General features: G+C 50.3%; 4 protein-coding genes across 5 annotated transcripts; all 4 read left to right on the top strand.

Moving 5' to 3' along the window:
• Window positions 1-208: 208 nt before the first annotated feature.
• Window positions 209-2,069, top strand: AAFC00_003952 (uncharacterized protein; the record flags this gene model as incomplete). The annotated part of the gene is made up of 2 exons (XM_069343506.1): window positions 209-279; window positions 362-2,069. The coding sequence occupies 2 exons, from the start codon at window positions 209-211 to the stop codon at window positions 2,067-2,069; spliced, it is 1,779 nt and encodes a 592-aa protein (XP_069202060.1).
• A 1,009-nt stretch (window positions 2,070-3,078) lies between these two features.
• AAFC00_003951 (uncharacterized protein) lies at window positions 3,079-6,179 on the top strand (the record flags this gene model as incomplete). The annotated part of the gene is made up of 2 exons (XM_069343505.1): window positions 3,079-3,290; window positions 3,341-6,179. 2 exons carry the CDS (start codon window positions 3,079-3,081, stop codon window positions 6,177-6,179), a joined length of 3,051 nt encoding a protein of 1,016 aa, XP_069202059.1.
• A 3,292-nt stretch (window positions 6,180-9,471) lies between these two features.
• Window positions 9,472-10,415, top strand: AAFC00_003950 (uncharacterized protein; the record flags this gene model as incomplete). Its single annotated transcript, XM_069343504.1, has 3 exons — window positions 9,472-9,497; window positions 9,557-9,722; window positions 9,861-10,415. 3 exons carry the CDS (start codon window positions 9,472-9,474, stop codon window positions 10,413-10,415), a joined length of 747 nt encoding a protein of 248 aa, XP_069202058.1.
• Window positions 10,416-16,051: 5,636 nt separating this feature from the next.
• AAFC00_003949 (uncharacterized protein) lies at window positions 16,052-17,705 on the top strand (the record flags this gene model as incomplete). 2 transcript variants are annotated; one of them, XM_069343502.1, is made up of 5 exons in its annotated part: window positions 16,052-16,139; window positions 16,226-16,279; window positions 16,459-16,584; window positions 16,656-16,889; window positions 16,972-17,705. In XM_069343502.1, the coding sequence occupies 5 exons, from the start codon at window positions 16,052-16,054 to the stop codon at window positions 17,703-17,705; spliced, it is 1,236 nt and encodes a 411-aa protein (XP_069202056.1). The 2 variants fall into 2 exon arrangements, with proteins under 2 accessions (XP_069202056.1, XP_069202057.1); XM_069343503.1 differs by having other exon boundaries at window positions 16,378-16,584.
• Window positions 17,706-18,611: the final 906 nt, after the last annotated feature.

Below are 18,611 nucleotides of genomic sequence, written 5' to 3'. Positions count from 1 at the left end.
AAAAAGTGGATGGCGGTATCGGATATAAGCAGTATCCAATCACAACGACGATTTAGTCAGACGTCAGCGATATCGCGAAGACGCTGAAATGACTCGTGGAGAAAGTTTGGAGTAGATGGTGAGTCGGACCACATGGTATTCTGGAAATGAGTCTACCTCCATTGTTTCCAGCTTCCTCTCAACACCTCTGGTGATATTGGACGTCGCAATGTTGTCGTCGCATATCGCAGCTAAGGCTGCAAGGCCAGCATTCAGGTCAACGGCCCAATGGCGATCAGCGTAAGAATTTTGACGTTTTACTCGCATACAAAAAGAAAGAAATTCAAGCTCCTTCGGTCTGACATGTGTATATTTTCTACAGTCGCATCTTATCGCAGCAAACGCGTCTATATAGTGATAACTCTGGCACCGATGCCGCCGGCCTGAACAAGGTCAGTCGGGCTATCACGCAGCCAAAGGCACATGGCGCTTCACAAGCTATGCTGTACGCCACTGGCTTCTCTGACGAAGACATGAACAAGGCTCAGGTTGGAGTGTCCTCGGTGTGGTACTCTGGCAATCCTTGTAACATGCATTTGATGGATCTGAACAACAAGGTCACCGAGGGTGTAAAGAGAGCGGGACTCAAGGGCATGCAATTCAACACCATCGGTGTCAGTGACGGAATCTCCAACGGCACCACTGGCATGAGATACTCTCTCCAATCTCGTGACATTATTGCCGATTCGATTGAGACTGTCATGCAGGGTCAATTCTATGATGCCAACATCTCCATCCCTGGTTGCGACAAGAACATGCCGGGTGTCATCATGGCCATGGGAAGAGTAAACCGTCCCGCCTTGATGGTCTACGGCGGAAGTATCGCTGCTGGTTGTGGTAACATGCCCCAAAACAACAAGCTCGACATCATCTCTGCTTTCCAGGCTTATGGCCAGTTCATTACTGGTGAGATCACCGAGGAGGAGCGTATGGACGTTATCAAGCACGCCTGTCCAGGAGGCGGTGCCTGTGGTGGCATGTACACTGCCAACACCATGGCTTCCGTCATCGAGGTTATGGGCATGTCCCTTCCCGGCTCATCTTCGAACCCCGCCGAGTCTCAGGCCAAGGTGCTCGAGTGTCTTGCTGCTGGAGGTGCCATCCGCAACTTGCTCAAGGAGGACATCCGTCCTTCCGACATCATGACCAAGAAGGCTTTCGAGAATGCCATGGTTCTTGTCAACATCACCGGTGGTTCTACCAACGCTGTTCTTCATCTTATCGCAATGGCTCACTCCGTCGGCATCACCCTCACTCCCGACGACATGCAGAAGGCCAGTGACAAGACGCCTTTCCTGGCAGATCTGAAGCCTTCTGGCAAGCACGTCATGGGCGATCTATTCGGCATTGGCGGCACCCCCGCTCTCATCAAATTCTTGCTCAAGGAAGGTGTGATTGACGGCAGCGGCATGACCGTCACCGGCAAGACCCTCAAGGAGAACGTCGAGAACGCGCCCGGCTTCCCTGCAGACCAGACCATTATTCGTCCCATGAGCAACCCGATCAAGAAGACTGGCCACATTCAGATCCTCTACGGCAGCCTAGCACCCGGCGGTTCTGTCGGAAAGATCACCGGCAAGGAGGGCACCATCTTCACCGGTAAGGCACGCGTCTTCGATGGCGAGGACGGTCTGATTCACGCCGTCGAGCGCGGCGAGATCAAGAAGGGTGAAAAGACTGTGTGCGTCATCCGTTACGAGGGACCCAGAGGTGGCCCTGGTATGGTAGAGATGCTCAAGCCTTCTTCGGCCATCATGGGCGCTGGACTCGGCAACGACGTCGCTATGCTTACCGATGGTCGCTTCAGTGGAGGCTCTCACGGATTCCTCATCGGTCACATCGTCCCTGAGGCTCAAGACGGTGGTCCCATCGCACTCGTCAGAGACGGTGACATCATCACCATTGATGCCGAGAAGAGAGTGATTGATGCGGATGTCAGCGACGAGGAGATGCAAAGGAGGAAGCTCGAGTGGAAGGCACCCCCCTCAAGTACCAGAAGGGCACGCTCTACAAGTACGCCAAGAACGTGACGAACGCAAGTCAGGGCTGTATCACGGATGCATGAAAGTCTGTGTGAAAACGTCAGACTCGGCTGAAGTGATGTAGCATTAGCAAGATTTGTGATCAATGGCGTTTCAAAGGGATTGGAAAAATTCTGGGTCTTGTGCATCTTTTGTCACGATAATAAACAATACGAATGCCCAATGGCACCATTGCTGACTATCGTGCATAATTTTCAGCATTCTCCAACATACGCCTTGCAGCCATGCTGCCCCTGGACTGTCATCTTCTGTATTTACACCGTTCGTTCTTCTTCCGATTCCCAAGCTACATGATGCGACAGTGTTATCTCTGCTCTAGGGATATCTCGCAGACGTCACAGTGGGCCCAAGATACACCGTGATGTTTGTGACGTACCTCACAGCATTTCGCCCATCCGTCTGACCTTCCATTGCTGAGCCAAGCATTATACTAAACAAGGAGCAAATGTCGTACGGTAAGGTAATTGGCACCGCCCCAATTCGTACCCAATGTAGGGTACATGTGTTGTTTTAGGGGAAAGACCCTCGATGCATAGCTCACTCAGCCGGGTCTTGGCAGCATTTCTACTCTGTTGCCGATGCCCTGAGCTTTAACGTCCACAGTCCCAATCCGATGGCGCGCAGCTATTTCGAGGGACCCTGCATAAGAACTCGAGGCAATGGTTTATTCATGAGCTCGTCGTCAGCACCTCTGTAGTATACACAGCAGAAGGCAGGACAACGCAAAGGAATTTTCAAGGACATTGTTACGCGGTCAACTTTTCGAAAATAAGGTTACTCCAACAGTTCAGATATACAGTTTCTTAGCGTGACAAAGCCAGATGGCAAGGACCCCATGGGATCATGGTCTGGTCGTTTTCCGCCAGGCCTCCCCCTTCGACATGCGAGATGCTTGTAGCAACCTCTGTTTTCGATGAAACATTTGCAATTTCGCCGCCATGACACATGATCATGTTTGACTATTGAATACCCTCGACTTCATTGCTGCGAGGACACGATGACGAGCTCGCACGGCGTCGGTCAGGCGGAATATCGCCTGCTGGAACCGCAATGGGATCCGGCTCTGATCGCGGTGTCAATCGGTATCTGCTTCTTGGGCAGTTTTACCGCGACGCAGGTGTTTTGTCAAGCCCGCATGGCAGTGCATTTCCGGGCTGTGGCATGCTGGACAGCCATGGGTGCGATCTTGTTTGGATTCACTGGCATTTGGTAATGCGCGATCTTGTAAATTATCGTAAGTAATGCTTACAGTGTCTCAGGTGTCTCCACGAAGTGGCCATGTTGGCGTGTAAATTTGATTTGGAAATTGGCATCGATGCGCCACTAACAGCACTAAGTGCTGTTCTGGCCATCATGTTCACCTGGATCTCCCTTTCTTCAGACATCTTGTGGGACCGGTTCCAGAAGCATCGAAGACGCCAGGCTAGGCGCTCGCGGGAAGCACGTAAGCAGAAGAAGAAGCAAATGCACCCCTATCACGACGACGTCGAGGATACGCCGAGCTCAGAGCCTCTATTAGAGTCCAGCGAGGACGAGGCAGACGGCGTGGCTGCTAACGACGGACATGGAGAGGCTGAAGAGGGCTACTTCGACGAGCACGTCTCTCATGCTGCTCGGTATCAGAGCGGAGACGACCTTGTTTTGACTCCTCTACAGCCTGGAAGTGCTGCCGCAAGTCCGGGAACTAACGCTTTGAAGCCGCCGAGTCATGGCTTCAACTACAATGATGCTGGCTCCGGTGATGCTACGAGTCGAAGCGGAATGTCTTCAGCCAGTAAAGCTTGGCTACACCCAAGTCGTCCTCATATGCAGGATTTCGACGCAAGAAGTCCTATGAGGTCGGTGAGCGAAGCAGAGGTGACAGAAACAGGCACAAGGACATCGAGCGACTGGTCTTCTTTGCGTCGAGACTCCTCAGTAGGCGGGTCGAGTTCTGGATATCTTGGCGGATTGAACTCCGCAATTGGCATGGTATATCGGAGAGGTGAGACGACGGGCTGGGCAGTAATTACACTCGCAAAGGCATTCTGGGCTGGGTGCACGACGGTCAATATCTTCAAGGGATTTGTATGGTCCCTCGCTATCGATACTATGCACTACGTCGGAATTGCAGCATTGCGTATACCGAATGGATACTACACCTTGAACCCTCTATTGGTCTTATCGTCGGCCTTGATCAGCTGGATTGTGTGTTTGGTCGGCTCTATCCTCATGGCCAACATGGAGACGCATCTTGGCCAACAACTGCTCTTTTCTGTCGTAGCCACGATAGGTGTGAACGGAATGCACCATGTAGGCATGATAGCAGCAACTTTCTGGTCGAAACAAGCAACTACAGAACAAAGAGGATATCCACCCGCGTTGGCTAATTCAGTGATTGGAGTGGCAGGGGTTACCTGCGTTATTGCAAACTTACTCCTGACTTATAGTGCCACAGCATCTCGGAATAAGCTCGCAGAGATTGTCTGGACACGAAAGGAACTTTGGAAGGCCATCGCACAAAAAGAAAACGCAGAAGCAGCCGCTTTGGCGCGGAGCGAGTTCGTTGCCTCTGCATCTCACGAGATCCGTACACCACTACATCATCTGCAGGGCTACAGTGATCTGCTGAGCCAACAGGAACTGACTGAAGAGGGACGTGCCCTGTTGTGTTCAATCCAAAGGGCAACCAAAACCTTATCAATGATCACCACGAACGTCCTTGACTGGTCAAAGCTAGAGCGTAATGCAGAGGCTGCATATCGACCGGTTGCTTTAGACATTCGAGAAGTCTGCGAGTCCATCATCGCTCTTCTTCCCAACATCGATGATGAAGCGACGGTCGAAGTCTTTCTAGTTGTCTCACCTGACGTACCTCAGACAGTGTTCATGGACGAGAGCTATATTCATCGGATATTCATGAACCTGCTTTCGAACGCTCTCAAATTCACGTCGTCCGGCTATATCATGCTGACGGTCCGTGTTGCCGGCGACAAGCTGGTTGCAGAAGTTAGAGATACTGGAGTTGGCATCGATCCAGAATTTCTGCCTCGGTTGTTTGAGCCCTTTGAGCAGGGTGAAGTCAGAGGAAAACAGCGGGGATCCGGGCTAGGACTAGCCATCATCCGAGAACTAGTGCAAAAGATGAGTGGCACAATTGAGGTACAGAGCGACTTTCGCGACGAGATGGACGATAGTTCGCCAAGTGGCAGCGTCTTCACTTTGACGCTACCCCTGCAAACAACTTCGCTATATATGGAGTCTACAAAACGGCCAGGTACACGTCGCGTAGGACTGCTCGTGCACGACGATGTCTCTGTGTACACTCAAGGTCTCCAACTATCATGGCGACTGTTCGGATATGAGACCTATATAGCTCAAGGACTTGCGGGTCTGCCGGACGTCGAGCTGGACTACATCTGGGCAGATGCGGAATTTCTTAGGAAGCATACGCCACAGTATAATCTACTGATGCAGCGCACCTCTACCTTGGTCTTGGTACCAAGCAACAGTCAAGACACACTGCAAGAATTGCAAGGCGTTCAACGAGCTGCGCACTGTATAGTCCTGCAGAAGCCTTTAATATGGCATCTGTTCGAGAAGCGCATAAAACACAAGCAGCAAAGCCCCGTGGATAAGGTGATGACTAAAACCCTCCGCTTCGCGCCTGAGGTCGAGGTCATGCCAACCCTAATACCCGACGATGACCGATCACGAAAACTGGAAACGCCAAGACTGACAGTATTGGTAGTGGAAGATAATCCAATTAATCAAAAACTGGCTAAGAAAATGTTGGCTGCTCTCAACTACGACGTACTGGTGGCAGATGATGGCCAAGCTGGCATAGACGAGCTGATCAAGCATGACGCCACCATAGATGTCATCATTATGGACGAGAGCATGCCCAGGAAGAGCGGGACACAAGCAACGAAAGAGATCCGGGAATTAGAGCTTTCAGGAGTGTTGACAAGGAGACGACCGATAATAGCGGTTACTGCGGTCGTGAATCCCAAAGCTCAACAACAGTTCAGAGAAGCCGGCGCAGATGATTTCCTCGCAAAGCCTCTCTCATTATCGAAGCTGAAGGATACACTCGCTAATCGGCTACACCATACTTGAAAACCCATCACCTCCTTTCGCGATTGGGTCGCAATATGTTTCTCTCATCTGAACATCGACATCCCTCAGCTGATCCACTTACCTTTACTATAGACAGCTCAGAGGGATCCACAGTTAACCTCCGGGCACTATTACCTTTTTTCTCCTCTTCTTGTCCGGATATATATTTACATACCACAATACGCTTGACAGAGCGGGGTTCGATTCTTGTAGTACTTTTATTTGTCACTACTCGTTAGTAGAGCGAGTGATCATCTCGGGGTGAATGGATCGGAGAGAAACCCGAATGGGCTTTAATTGAACTACAGCTTTAAAGATCAAAGCATGTATAAAGCATGCGTCATATTCTCGTATTTATAGTGTTTCACAGATGTTAGGCCACAACAAAACTACCTCCCACTGTGCAGTGAGCATTGGACGAGCCGATGCGTGAACGTCGAGCGAGTGCTGAGAATTGACTGTATCACTCTGCTTATGAGCGTTATAATTCCATACACAATGTGAACTACAGTAACCAGTCGCATGGTGTAGTGGCTATCACGTTCGCTTCACATGTCCTAGCGACTCTGAATGCGCGAAAGGTCCTGGGTTCGATCCCCAGTGCGACTACACCTTTTGCCAATGTTGTCCTGTATGAGTATGTCTGAAGCATTGACTTCACCGACCACTTTTTGGCACTGATATCAACACTGACTGTATTTCCAAAGATTACGAACAGATGAATGATGCTAGGATGATGATAAAATATCCCTTGGCTCTCTATACAGCTGGGGTGGGTGAGTACCAGCATCGAACACATGTTCTTCACAGTCCAGGTTCGACAGGGATAGAGAATCGCCAATTAGTCAGATCACGAACGAAAAAGTAAAAAAAAAACCCTTCTTCATCCTACAATGCCCTACAACCGTATTCGTATCCTGCAACATCATGTTCGCATACCACAATGTATGGATATCGATTCTACCGCACCTTGGTTTCGTTCAAGTGGAGAAAAGTCCGTCAGTCGGCCGGCCGGTTCGGTTCGGTCAGTCAGATAAGGTAGTGACGACTCGGCCGGTTGTTCCGGTCGGTACTACCTACGGCTGGACGGCTAGATTTTTCGGTTGGTGCCCGCAATACCCGCGGAGAGCAGAGGAGAAGAAAAACCCTTTTTCTTCGTCCTGCTCTTCGACTGCTTTGGCGCCTGAATACTCAGGGTCTGTCATTGTTTTGGCCTTGTCTTGGTGCTCTTTTCCGGCAAAGCTTAGCGGGTTGCGTGTAGAGTTGCCCCTTTTCGGTGCGCTTAAAGGTCGGAGTGGATTTTTTTGACGTCTATCGTATGGGTGCTCCTCGATACAAGTATCTACGGTGGAGAGTGGGATAAGATGTTATGAGATCGAGGCCATTCGTGCGATGAGGCTCAAGTGGGACGGAACTACAGTACAGTACAAGTACTGTAGCTATATGTGCAAGTTAGTCGCTCGAATTGTACGTGATCTACTTTCGATAGGCATACCATAAACAGGGCAACCCTGGCTTATTGCTCAATAGCAGGGCCATAGTCAACCACCACCTATTTTGCCTTACCTTAGGGTTCAGAGATCTTCGGTGCACCCACACATGAGATCGGGGTAAGTGGATACCTATACAGGTACATGAGTACATCACAGGTCGTGTCTGCCTTTGGTGGCCTTTTGGATCCATTAGACACGCGCATGTGGAGCATGGATACTGTAGACCAGCTCAAGTGCGCAAGTACCTTCCCCCGAGGATAACGGAGGCCGAGACCAGCTGACTGCAGCTTTACATACCAGTGTTGTCTTCTTCTAGTCCTTGCCTTTGAGTGGACACTATTGGGACTATAGCGTTGGAATAATGTAAGTACAAACGGCGCAGCTGCACTTACCATGGCAACAGTCACGAAGAGCGTGGCTTTGGAGTAGATTGCTATGTGTAAAAAGTTGCTCGGCGCCTATTGCAATTGACGAGTTCACACTGCTAGTAGCTACAGTATCTAGGCTCGTCAAATACAAGTATATTCGCAAGCTGTTCCAATGTACAGAATGGTATCCATGGATATTAAGGAACCTCTCTCTGTATTGTGGTTTCTGATGCGGGGTCATGGTGAGCTGTCGGAGATAACTCCCTCGGCAAGAGGAAAGAAAAAGCGGAACCGGCTTGTCCGGGAAGCCGCACACAGACATGATTGCCAAGCAGGGTAGGACGGGATCCTAAGCATCGTGCGATACCATATGAGAAACAGCTCTTATGACGCCGATCACTGTGGACTACACCTACATCTCGATGAGAAGTCGGGTGACTCGTGTCAGGCCACAGCATTCTTGACGATCAAACCAAGGCACTATACTGCCTTTGTAGCGCAATACAGGTACGAATTACTGTATACCCTTTCCTTCGGAGCCAGGGGCAGGTGGTCCCGTGAAGATGCGAAACCTGCGGCTTTTTCCATCCACTACGTACTGGACTCCTGGGCTGATTGGGCTGCAAGTTCGTACGATACGCGAGTCAGAAGCTCAAGTCTTAGTATAACGCCATATTAGCTTGTCGGACATAACGGGTAGAAGAGGATCCTTTTATATTGAGGTACCCGTGTCTGGACCTGGATGCAAGTGCCTTATCGATGATGTTGGCTTTTCAGGGATCCCACATCCGGCCCAGCATTGAAGGGTGAGGAATGTTCTGTAATTCGACAGCAACCACCGTTTTGCACGACTATGAGCTGCAGAGGCAGGGGATCTCCGTCTGTCGCACAGTGCGAGTCATTCTCTGTTTTCTGACCATACCATTCCTGGGATGTAAGAGTGATAAGAAAAGAGAGCTGAGGGAATTGGTACAGGCTCCGGTGCAGTCATGATCGGTGCTCATTCGGGATCGGGCTTTTGTTGCCAAGATGCCGCACATCGTAAGCAAATCGTAAGCAAAGCGGACCAGCGCGGAAAGGTGTAGTGGAAAATGGAGTGTCAAGGTGTATTCATGGTGACATGACGTTTTTAGTTCTGAATCATTCCATTTCAACTCGCTCTCAGGCCTCTTTTTGCTTTTACAAGTTTGGCATTAAGAGCTGCGTCCCCTTCGCGCGCTGGTGTCGCTGCAAGCAAGTTCTGTCTCTCCCAAATACCGTCGCACAATATCAATATACTACACTCGAGCTGGTCCTCTTGAGTCCGGCGAAGCTGCAAAGCTACTTGCAACCTACAAACGCCACACGAGATCGTCACTTCTGTCTACCCGTGTAAACGCCGAACAATCCCGGCTTGTGAGAATTGAAAAAAAAACCGCCATCAACGCCGCAATGGAGACCCGAGCAGATGCTGGAAGGTATGGATATTCAGTAAAACCAGGAGAATAATCGTTGATCCTAACAAAATGCTCACCAGATCCTTGAGTCTGATGGTCGCATCTGGAATCTTCATTTACCACGCCTTGACGGCATATTTGTGCACATACTTGCCTAGCGATCCACTCTATGTCGCAGTGAGCATCAGCGGTTATGCCTGGTATGGCTGTGTTTTGAGCTTTTTGGGAGTCATGGGCTCGATCAACGTAAGTTTATCACCTTTTTCTGCTTCACTTCAATTGCATTGTCCCTCTTATAATGAAAGAGGTGTAACTCAGCCAAGAAACTGGCTTTGACGCTTTCTTTCCGCCACACAAATGGCCCGCGCTTACAGTGAACCCAAGCGATCCTCGACTCTCCTCACGATCTTCTCGAACCATCTTCTCATCGACACAGTACTTTCACTAGTACCAAAGATTGGAGTGTTGTTCCTGTTTCACGATCTAACATCCGATCTCTGCCTAACACAAATTTCCGCCTCCTTCTGGTTGCCGTCCGAGGAGTCTTCGCTTCATGGCCCTGGAGTAGCAACTCCGAACAACGAGCAATGGATGGAAACGATGAAGATGCGACACAACTGCGAGCTCGGCATCTCCGTCGCTCGCATGATTCTTCTTGCCATGTTGGTGCTCTGGACCACCGCCCAATGGGGACTGGGTCTTTACATCCGACGCTACGCAGTGAGACTTGAAGTGCGTGGCCGCAATGTTGAGGGCGCGAGCTGCGGACACGACGTCGAGAAGGCCTTCTACGAGGAAGACAGCCTGGCAGACGGATACCGAGACGCCGTCAAGGCCGTGTCCCAGTGGAGGACATCATGGAACACCACTGGCGGCAGTGAGAAATCTCCGGCAGTCGTCGTTGTGGTCTCGGAGGACAAGAAGAACGAGAAAGCATGAGGAAGATAATAGACCAACTGACCGAGAAAGAAAAGACTGCAAGAAGACACACAACAACAACAAGAACAACGAGGAAGGAGAAGATAAAGGAAGAACTTCAAAAAACAAAGTGCCTGTAAAAGGGGTTTGTTGAAGCTTTCGACGTGATTATTACAAAGATGAGATTTGCACAGAGATACCCCATCTGACGACCCAGAATGCGCGATTACATGTATACGGCTATATAACTTATTACTTGGATGAAACCAAAACATCAAACTCAAGAAACATAAATGCTACGAAGCTCGGAGAAATTCAAAGTTGCTCAAGCCTGGCGTGTGCCTCATCATGATCATCGTCAATGACTACTACCAGAGAAGAGGAGCCCATCGAGTAATTTAACTCGCCGACTCTACTGCTGAACAACAATACTCGCAGGCTTTGCCATTGCCTCTCGATATCAATCTATAGCTCAAACCACATCTTCATTTCCACAACGTAACACCTCAGAACATCCACCTCGAATGAACATCATCCCGGATCCGCTCCTCTTCCACCCCAGCAACATGCGTAAAACACCACACCTCCCTGCGCCAGCACGCCTGGCAACTACAGCCACACTCGCCGCCGTCCCACACGAATACGGATCCGCAATGCATGCACGCTTCTTCCAGGGTCCAGCCTTCTGTTATTCTCTCCTCCATGTGGCTTCTACTACTGTTACGACCGCTCCTAGCTGTGGCTGTTGCTGTACGAACTGATCCCCGTCGCACTGTTCGATGGAAACGGCCGTCGTGCCATTTGCAGACTCGGTTTCGTACGTTAATGGATCCCGAGGGATGGGCTGTGCTGCTCCTGTTCCTCGCCGTGATGGGCTCGTCTGTTGCGCTGACAATTGGTCCATGTGTTGAGGTGATCCGAGAAGACGGAGACGAGGAGGACGAGTCCACGTCTAGTGCGATGAAGCCAGCGCGATCGAACAGCGATACGCGATACAGAGACTTGCATAGCGCACAGCGTACACGGCCTTCTCGTCTTACACATGTTCCTGATCCAGACGGCTGGTTCGCAGTGCTGCGCTTCCCTGCGGCGTTCGTATCTTCGCCTTCGGTACTTTCTGTCCCTGCTTCGGTGGCGCGGTTCTCTAGATCACTTCTCCTCGTCCCACGCATCTCGCAACTCTCCTCGAAATGATATCTGATGGCATCGATGCTGCATTCCTGTGCTAGATCCAGGGATCGCGTGATGCGCGAAACTGGCGGAAGTGAGAACCAGAGACTGCGGCATGTGAGAGCAAGTGCGACTGAGGCGCTCGGTGGAAGACAGGAGGTGTAGAGATGATGAAGGATGTCTAATGGCAAGGCCAAGATGGGAAACGAGCCCTGACGCTCTTGGTGGTGAATAGCAGAAGGTGAATCAGAAAATGACATAAGCGATGGTCGAGGACTAAGGTCTTTGATGTCTCTTTTCACCAGTTTTCTTGTGTTCGGAGCCTTGGACGGTCCGTCTTGCTTCTGCGCTTGATCCCGAGCATCGGACTGTTGTGATATCTTTGGAGGAAGTGCAGCCTTCTGTAAATGACTACACAAGAATTCAATGATGCTGATCGTGAACATCATATCGTCGTATAGCAACTAGCTTTTTCAGGAATCTGGTTATCTGCTGTAGCTCCACCTTCTACTTTGCTTCTGTATTACAAGGGATGCTTCAGGATAGATAGTCGACAAATCTGACCTTCGAGAAACGCAGGCGACAGGAGGATCCGAGGAATGATGGTGTCCTATTCAGGCAATTCTACTCTCAACAAAGATGCGCCTGCTATACACGCGCCCTATGTGAAAGCTGGCGAATAGAAGACCTGCGAGCATGCGCGCGCCAACATTGTCATACAGCGTAGAGTCTTCTGGATCCTATATTTGTATCAAAGTGGGTCACGGCGCGATCTCTGCACCTCCATAGGGAACCAAGAGTGAATGCTTGGAGACCGTGAAACCGTGCTCGAGGAAGTCAACACAGGGCCGAAAGGAAAGAGCAAGAGACAACCAGAAGAATTACCGATCCCTACTTACCTTGATATATGCTATAACGGTAGTAGTATACCAACCATTGATCATAAGAGAGAAACAAATCTTGAAAGCAAGAATAGCCATGTTAGTTTCCGCAAATGACCAAGAATTATTCGCTCTGAGTGCATGACAAAATAACAGGGAAGATCAACAACTGACGAAGCCCCTGCATCAGATATGGTTTCTTGTGTGTCTCGGATGTCGTGTGACTGGAGTATTGGCACACAGTAGCAGCATGTGCGAATCCATCTCCAGGACAACACTATGTACGCATGTTCAACGGGGTGGTATGATCAATCTTCAGAGTGTTTTTATGGAAAGACCTCTGGTTTGAATCTGTCTGTCGATAAGGCGAGACATTTTTTGTTCACACGTCGCAGATGGAAAGCTTATCTTAGACAGACACTGTGTGATAAGACTGAAGCGTACAAATGCTGTTATATGTGACACAGAGTGTCGTGTGAAAGCGTAACCATAATATAGCCGTCGCTATGCGAACCTGTAAGTTCAATTCCAAAAGACCCAAGAAACACCACGCTGGGTTCATCAGGATCCAGGCAGAAAGTATCCGTAATAAGTTGGTTGAACGACATGTCATGATTGCACTTGTTTCAAGTGTGAAGCAGTTCTAGGCTGAAACATTCGCCAAGACCCTGTGTCCAATTAACTGCTGCCGACTTGCATATCCGCGAACATGTTAGATTATAATGTGAAGTACATTGCTAGGTGCATCGCTGATGCCTAGGGACATCCTCGATGAGTGATGTTCTGGCCATATGTGCCAAATTCGAGTTGAGTTCCGCAGACTCAACATCTGCTGGCACTGATGGTCGTGTGAATCGAACCAGAATGCAGGCTTGTTTGTAGTCATCTGGTCATCTGCAACAATGATGATTGAGCTTAAGCGTAGTGGATGGTCATTTGATCTTGCATAATCCCTAGCCTCATTCCACGTTTATTCAGATTTTCCACCGTCATGATGAGCCTTACCGTTGATCAGTTGTCATTGTCACCGAGAGCTTCTTTAGTTAGTATTGTTCATGTCTCTGCGATGTTGCTGATAGCGACCACCTCGGCAGTACTATTGGTGCATGTAGGATGAGCGCCACAACTGTAGCGCGCTACACCAGACTCAATGTCTTACATGGAGCTATCAATATGGCTATTTCAGCAAGGAGATTTTGGCAGGGCACAAGATTGAAGCGGCTCACTTCCTCACGACTCTTATTCAGAATCAGCGAATAAAGCCTTGTGAACCATCTGTACAAAGACTGTGAATAACAATAAATGGACTTCGTTATGCACATCGAGTGGCATCTTTCTTACATAGGCCTTTTACGGAGTGAATCGAAAGCCTCGGGAGTAAGACCCCGAATCGTCAAAGCAACAGAACTTTTAGCAAGTGATTCTCATAAGAGCCGGGCAGGACTATCTCGTGGATATCCTGGTGAGTTAAATGCGAACTGAGGAGACGATACTGATGGTGAGCGGACTCATAGACACACCAAGATCACTCGGAGGTAGAGAAAGAAGCTAAAATTAGTACAGCTCAGAAGTCGTCTAAGAACGAAGATACGCAGCGGCTCGTATCTGGCACCGTTTTCTCCGTACCATAATGCAACGCGTGTGTATGGCTACGCACTCGCCCGGCTCGAGGTAAGGCAGAGGCGTCAACATGCAAGGACAGTCAGATATTCGCACATGCGAGAGCCGCAGCAGACGAAGGGCATGCAACGCGGCGTCCTGCGGATGACTCTCGCATAGTCATGACGATCAGCAGATGCGCCAGAGCGAGCTGTATCTCAGAGGCTTCTCCTCTCAGCCTCTGATATCACGGAGGGAGATGCCGTTTTAATGAAACAGAAGTAGCTACACTTCGTAGCGAGCACCATCGAATGCGGGGAGGCGAGTGGGGTTTGCAGGAAACATGCGGCGCCGAGCAGTGAAGAGACATCAAGTACATGCAGTAAAAGGCTCATATGACAGGCGCAATTCTGCGCTTCAGTGTCACATGCCAAGCGCTAGGCGATGTCTGATAGGGTGGGATCATGGAAAAGATATGGGTGTCTGTAACGTGGGTCAGGTTGTACTGGTGGGTGGAGAGAGCGGAGTAATGGAAATGAGTGATTGCTAAGGGGTCAGAGATAGGCTGCGCGTATAACGTGATGTTATTTCCGAATCAAGTCGGCGGACACACAGCAAGAGCGTGAGAATGATCCAAGTGGCCACATTCGCAATATCGTGGGATTGCGTGTGTGTGTGTGTGTGTGCGGCGTACGAGCTTGTTGAGCGAATGTGGATGGCTCGCGTGGGCGACGAATTGCCATATACGGACGGGCACTTCGGGCAATGTAGACGAGGGGTGAAGATACACGAGGCGGGCGCCTCCTACCTGGAAATGGTTGCCGTATGCTGCTGCGCATCGGTCCAGAGTGTGCGGGTAGCCGCATGCCGGATGAGGATAACCATTGTCGGTCGCGGCCAGGCAGCGGACAGACGGACAAATGCACGAGTCTTTGAAAGTGAGAGAAACTGCGGGGAGACGATGTTGAATGTTGGAACAAAAGAACAATGGTAATAATGGTCATAATAATGGTGATATGGATTTGCTGCAGCCATAGGAAAGTGATCCGACACAGCTGCGAAGAATAACAGCGCGACTACCTTTTTTCTTACAATGCACACATAAAACAAAGCAGACTTGGTAAGGAGCAATAAGGTACGGTATCAGTGTCTGTACTGTGGTACATGACTGGCGGCCGCCATTATTGTCCACCTAGTCAGTCTAAGGAAATGAGATGCTGATGATTGACACTTTGACCCTAGAGACACGGCAAGAGGAAAAGGACTAGAGGGGAGTGTCGGTGCGGCCAGCGAACGAACGAACGGACGAGCGAACGAGCGGCAGGGCCCTGGAGAGTTGAGTCTCGCTCGGTCCACCATCTCTGATCTCTGGCTGGCAGTTAATCTCCCACCGACTTGTCCATCTCCACTGTGTGCTGTGACCTTTCCTTTCTTCCCTTTTCTTCCTTTTGAGATAGCCTGAGAAGTCGAAGCTCTACGGCAGAGCAGTCATTCCTTTGCGATTTGCACTTTCTGGTGAGTTTTGTCATTGATTCAGAAGAAAATATCAGAGTGAAATCAAAGCAAGAATATCAGTGTCGGCCTTTTGTGCTTAAGCGCTTTCACTTTCACCTTTGCGTCTTTCTTCCTCTGTCTGTTCCTGTCCGTCGCCCCCACTCGGCAAAGCGTCTGGCCAGGCTTAAGATTTTCAACCGTTGGACTTGCATCGGAGGAGAAGAGCTGCATGTATTTTGTCTACTCACGCACAACGTGCATACTTATCTGATTGTTGTAATTCTTTGTCTTTGTGCAGCATAGCAATTGGGTGTTTATCTTCAACCGAGTCAATCGTCGGACTGACCCTCTCTTTGTTCCCAGTCCGCATATTGCATCCTTCATTCACTCCCCGTCGCAATCTTCATTGCGCACGGTTTCATCCAAAGTCTCAGTTGAAGGCACAACGAGGGAAAAAAAAACAGGACCTGTACATAAACTCGGCTCGATTGTCTGGATATTCCCAAAAGCATCATGGCGTCTTACTACGAGAACAATGCATCCTGGTCCGCACCCGGTCGTCAACCATCGTGGGAGCAGCAGGCTCCTCCTTCGAGATCGAGTTAGTCAACCCCATAGGCAAAACGCCTGGCCATCTGAAAGGAAAAAAGAAAGAGGACAGAGATTCTAAGAAATATTGTGAAACAGGCACTGCATCCGCGTCCAGAGATGAGTCTGCGGCTTTCAGTTCCCAATTCGAAGGTGCGTTCATTAATTCCACCTTGCCACAAATACACAATTTGCGCTGAGGCTGTCAACACACCTACGACGCAAAATGAATAACGAAATTTGCTCTGCAGCTATTGCTGCGCTGCAGTCGATGTTCATGTCCCGCCCACAAGCGCCAGCTAGGGAACGGAAGACTGACATGGCCTACGCAGAGATTGACCGTGCGAGCGACAATCTCGTGAAGAGCGGGAAATTCATGGGTAGTCATGGCCTGCCCGGCCCTGGCCGTAGAGAGTCGATGCCGCACATGATGGGCCGTCCTTATGGCGCCGAGTATGGTGAGTGTTGGAGATGGAATGTTTTGACAGCAAGGAACGCGAATTCTCATTTTTCTTTTCCTCTTCTACAGACCCCCGCACGACCGGTCCTGCTCGACACCACTCGGTGAGCGAGTACGATGGAATGCGCACAAACTCGGCGGCCGGCCTCCAGGGATACTACGCCAACCAGCGATTCCAGCAGCAGGCGCCGCCGCCACCGCGCGCGAACGAGGCAGAACAGATGATGCAGGCCAAGCGACGGATGGCTGCGCAAAGAGAGAGGGAACTCCGAAACTATCACCAGGAGCAACAGTACAACCGGAGTAAGAGCATCGCAGAACAGCAATAGCTTTTCGTTTTATTCCCCCCATAGAATGGCATTGACGTTATCTGCGTTTCCTACAGACATTTCCGGCGCCACTAAGCCAGACCGTTCCATGAGCCCCAATACAGGCATGAGTGAAGACGAACGTCGCGAGCTCATCGCTCGCCAGCATCGTGCCTTGTACGGAAACGATTCAAACTTGTATAGCCCTGACAGCGCAGCCAATGCTCCTGCCGCCCAGCGTCGCCAGTCTCAGGACGTAAGGGTCGGATCGACCAGCAGCGGCGGTCCCGTCGGTCCTCGTGGTGCCTCGCCTTTCGATGCCTTTAGCGCTCAGCAGACCGCCCAACCCGGCACTGAGTCTGTCGTGCAGATGCCCCCTCGTGACTTGCAAAAGTCTCCCACCAGCACTTCTCCTTCTTCCAACCCCACCAGCTTCGGCTTGATTGACAATGCTCAAAGTTCTGCCCGCACTTCTGTGTCCTCGCGTAGTGGCTCTCCCCCAGTTGCCCAAGGGGTGAAGCAGATGTCTACCGCTGCTGGTGCCGTGCCCATCGGCACCCGTCCTCCACAGCCTGCTGCAGTTTCGGGCTTGAACAAGCAGCGTGCCACGACACCTCTGCCGTCCCCACTGAGCTACGGCTTCAATGCAGGCGGCGAGAACGGCAAGACGGAGCGCTCTGCATCGGCAGCATCCAACATCACCAACGCCGATAAGCCCATCAGCGGACTCGGAGCTTCGTGGGCGTCCAACGGTAGCGGCTGGGGCGCGTCCAAGAACTCTCTCGGCGTCCAAGCATCGGTCTGGGGCTAGACGATCCCATGACGCCTATTTTCTTTCGCTGTTTCTTTTTTTTCTCTGATGCATTACGGAGTTTCTCATTGTTTTGTCCAAGGGTTTTCGACTGCATTGGTCTCCCCCTCGCGAAAAGAAAACTATTCAAGGTGTCTATCGGATTCTACGGGAGATACCACAGATTGCGTACAAGGTGATAAAAAGGAGGAAGGGCATGCTGATGTCAAGGGGAATTCGTCATTTGAAATTGGAACGCCATTGGGCTGGGGATTCGCGCTTTAGTCATGTTTGCTTTACTCTGTTTCTCGGGGAGTCGTGTTCTGAACACAAGCATGTGTTAGGGGAAAGTGTCACGAAGAGGGAAAGGAGAAGAAGGGTCCAAGGTCTTTTTTCTCTCTCCCTGGTCGGCGGGATCAATGGCTATGCAATCCCACCAGTCCTTCTTCTCGGACGAGGGAGTCTGTCTTTGATCATTGGTAGCAGGGGGTTTGAACATGTATTGGGATCATGGAGTTCTGCTCTCTCGATACGGTTGGGCGGATAGGCTTGACGCATGATAATATTTGTCTCTGCCATGGTCGCAGACGGATGGGTAATTGCGAATATTTATTGGGGGCGGGGCTATATATATTCTGGGTGATTTGTTGAGGTTTCTGTTGGACGGTCACGCAAGAGGGGGCAAGGGTAGGAGTCAAAATCAACAAATATGTTTTCTTGGGCTGGTAACAATAACTTTCCTACCTTTGAAGTACAGTGTCTACAAGCGTGTATGCTTTTGTCACGGCTGCTGTAGCCGTTGCTATTGTCGTGTCGCCATTGTCATCGCTTAGGATAGTGGAACGTGTGGATAATGTTTGAAACACACCATACATTCTAAGGTACCAGAAGGGTGAAATAGACGGGGTCTTATGCTACCTTTACCTC

Source organism: Neodothiora populina (genome assembly GCF_041146345.1).
Source record: "Neodothiora populina strain CPC 39397 chromosome Unknown canker_contig_17, whole genome shotgun sequence".
NCBI lineage: Eukaryota > Fungi > Ascomycota > Dothideomycetes > Dothideales > Dothioraceae > Neodothiora > Neodothiora populina.
This window is presented reverse-complemented; position numbering and strand designations above follow the sequence as displayed.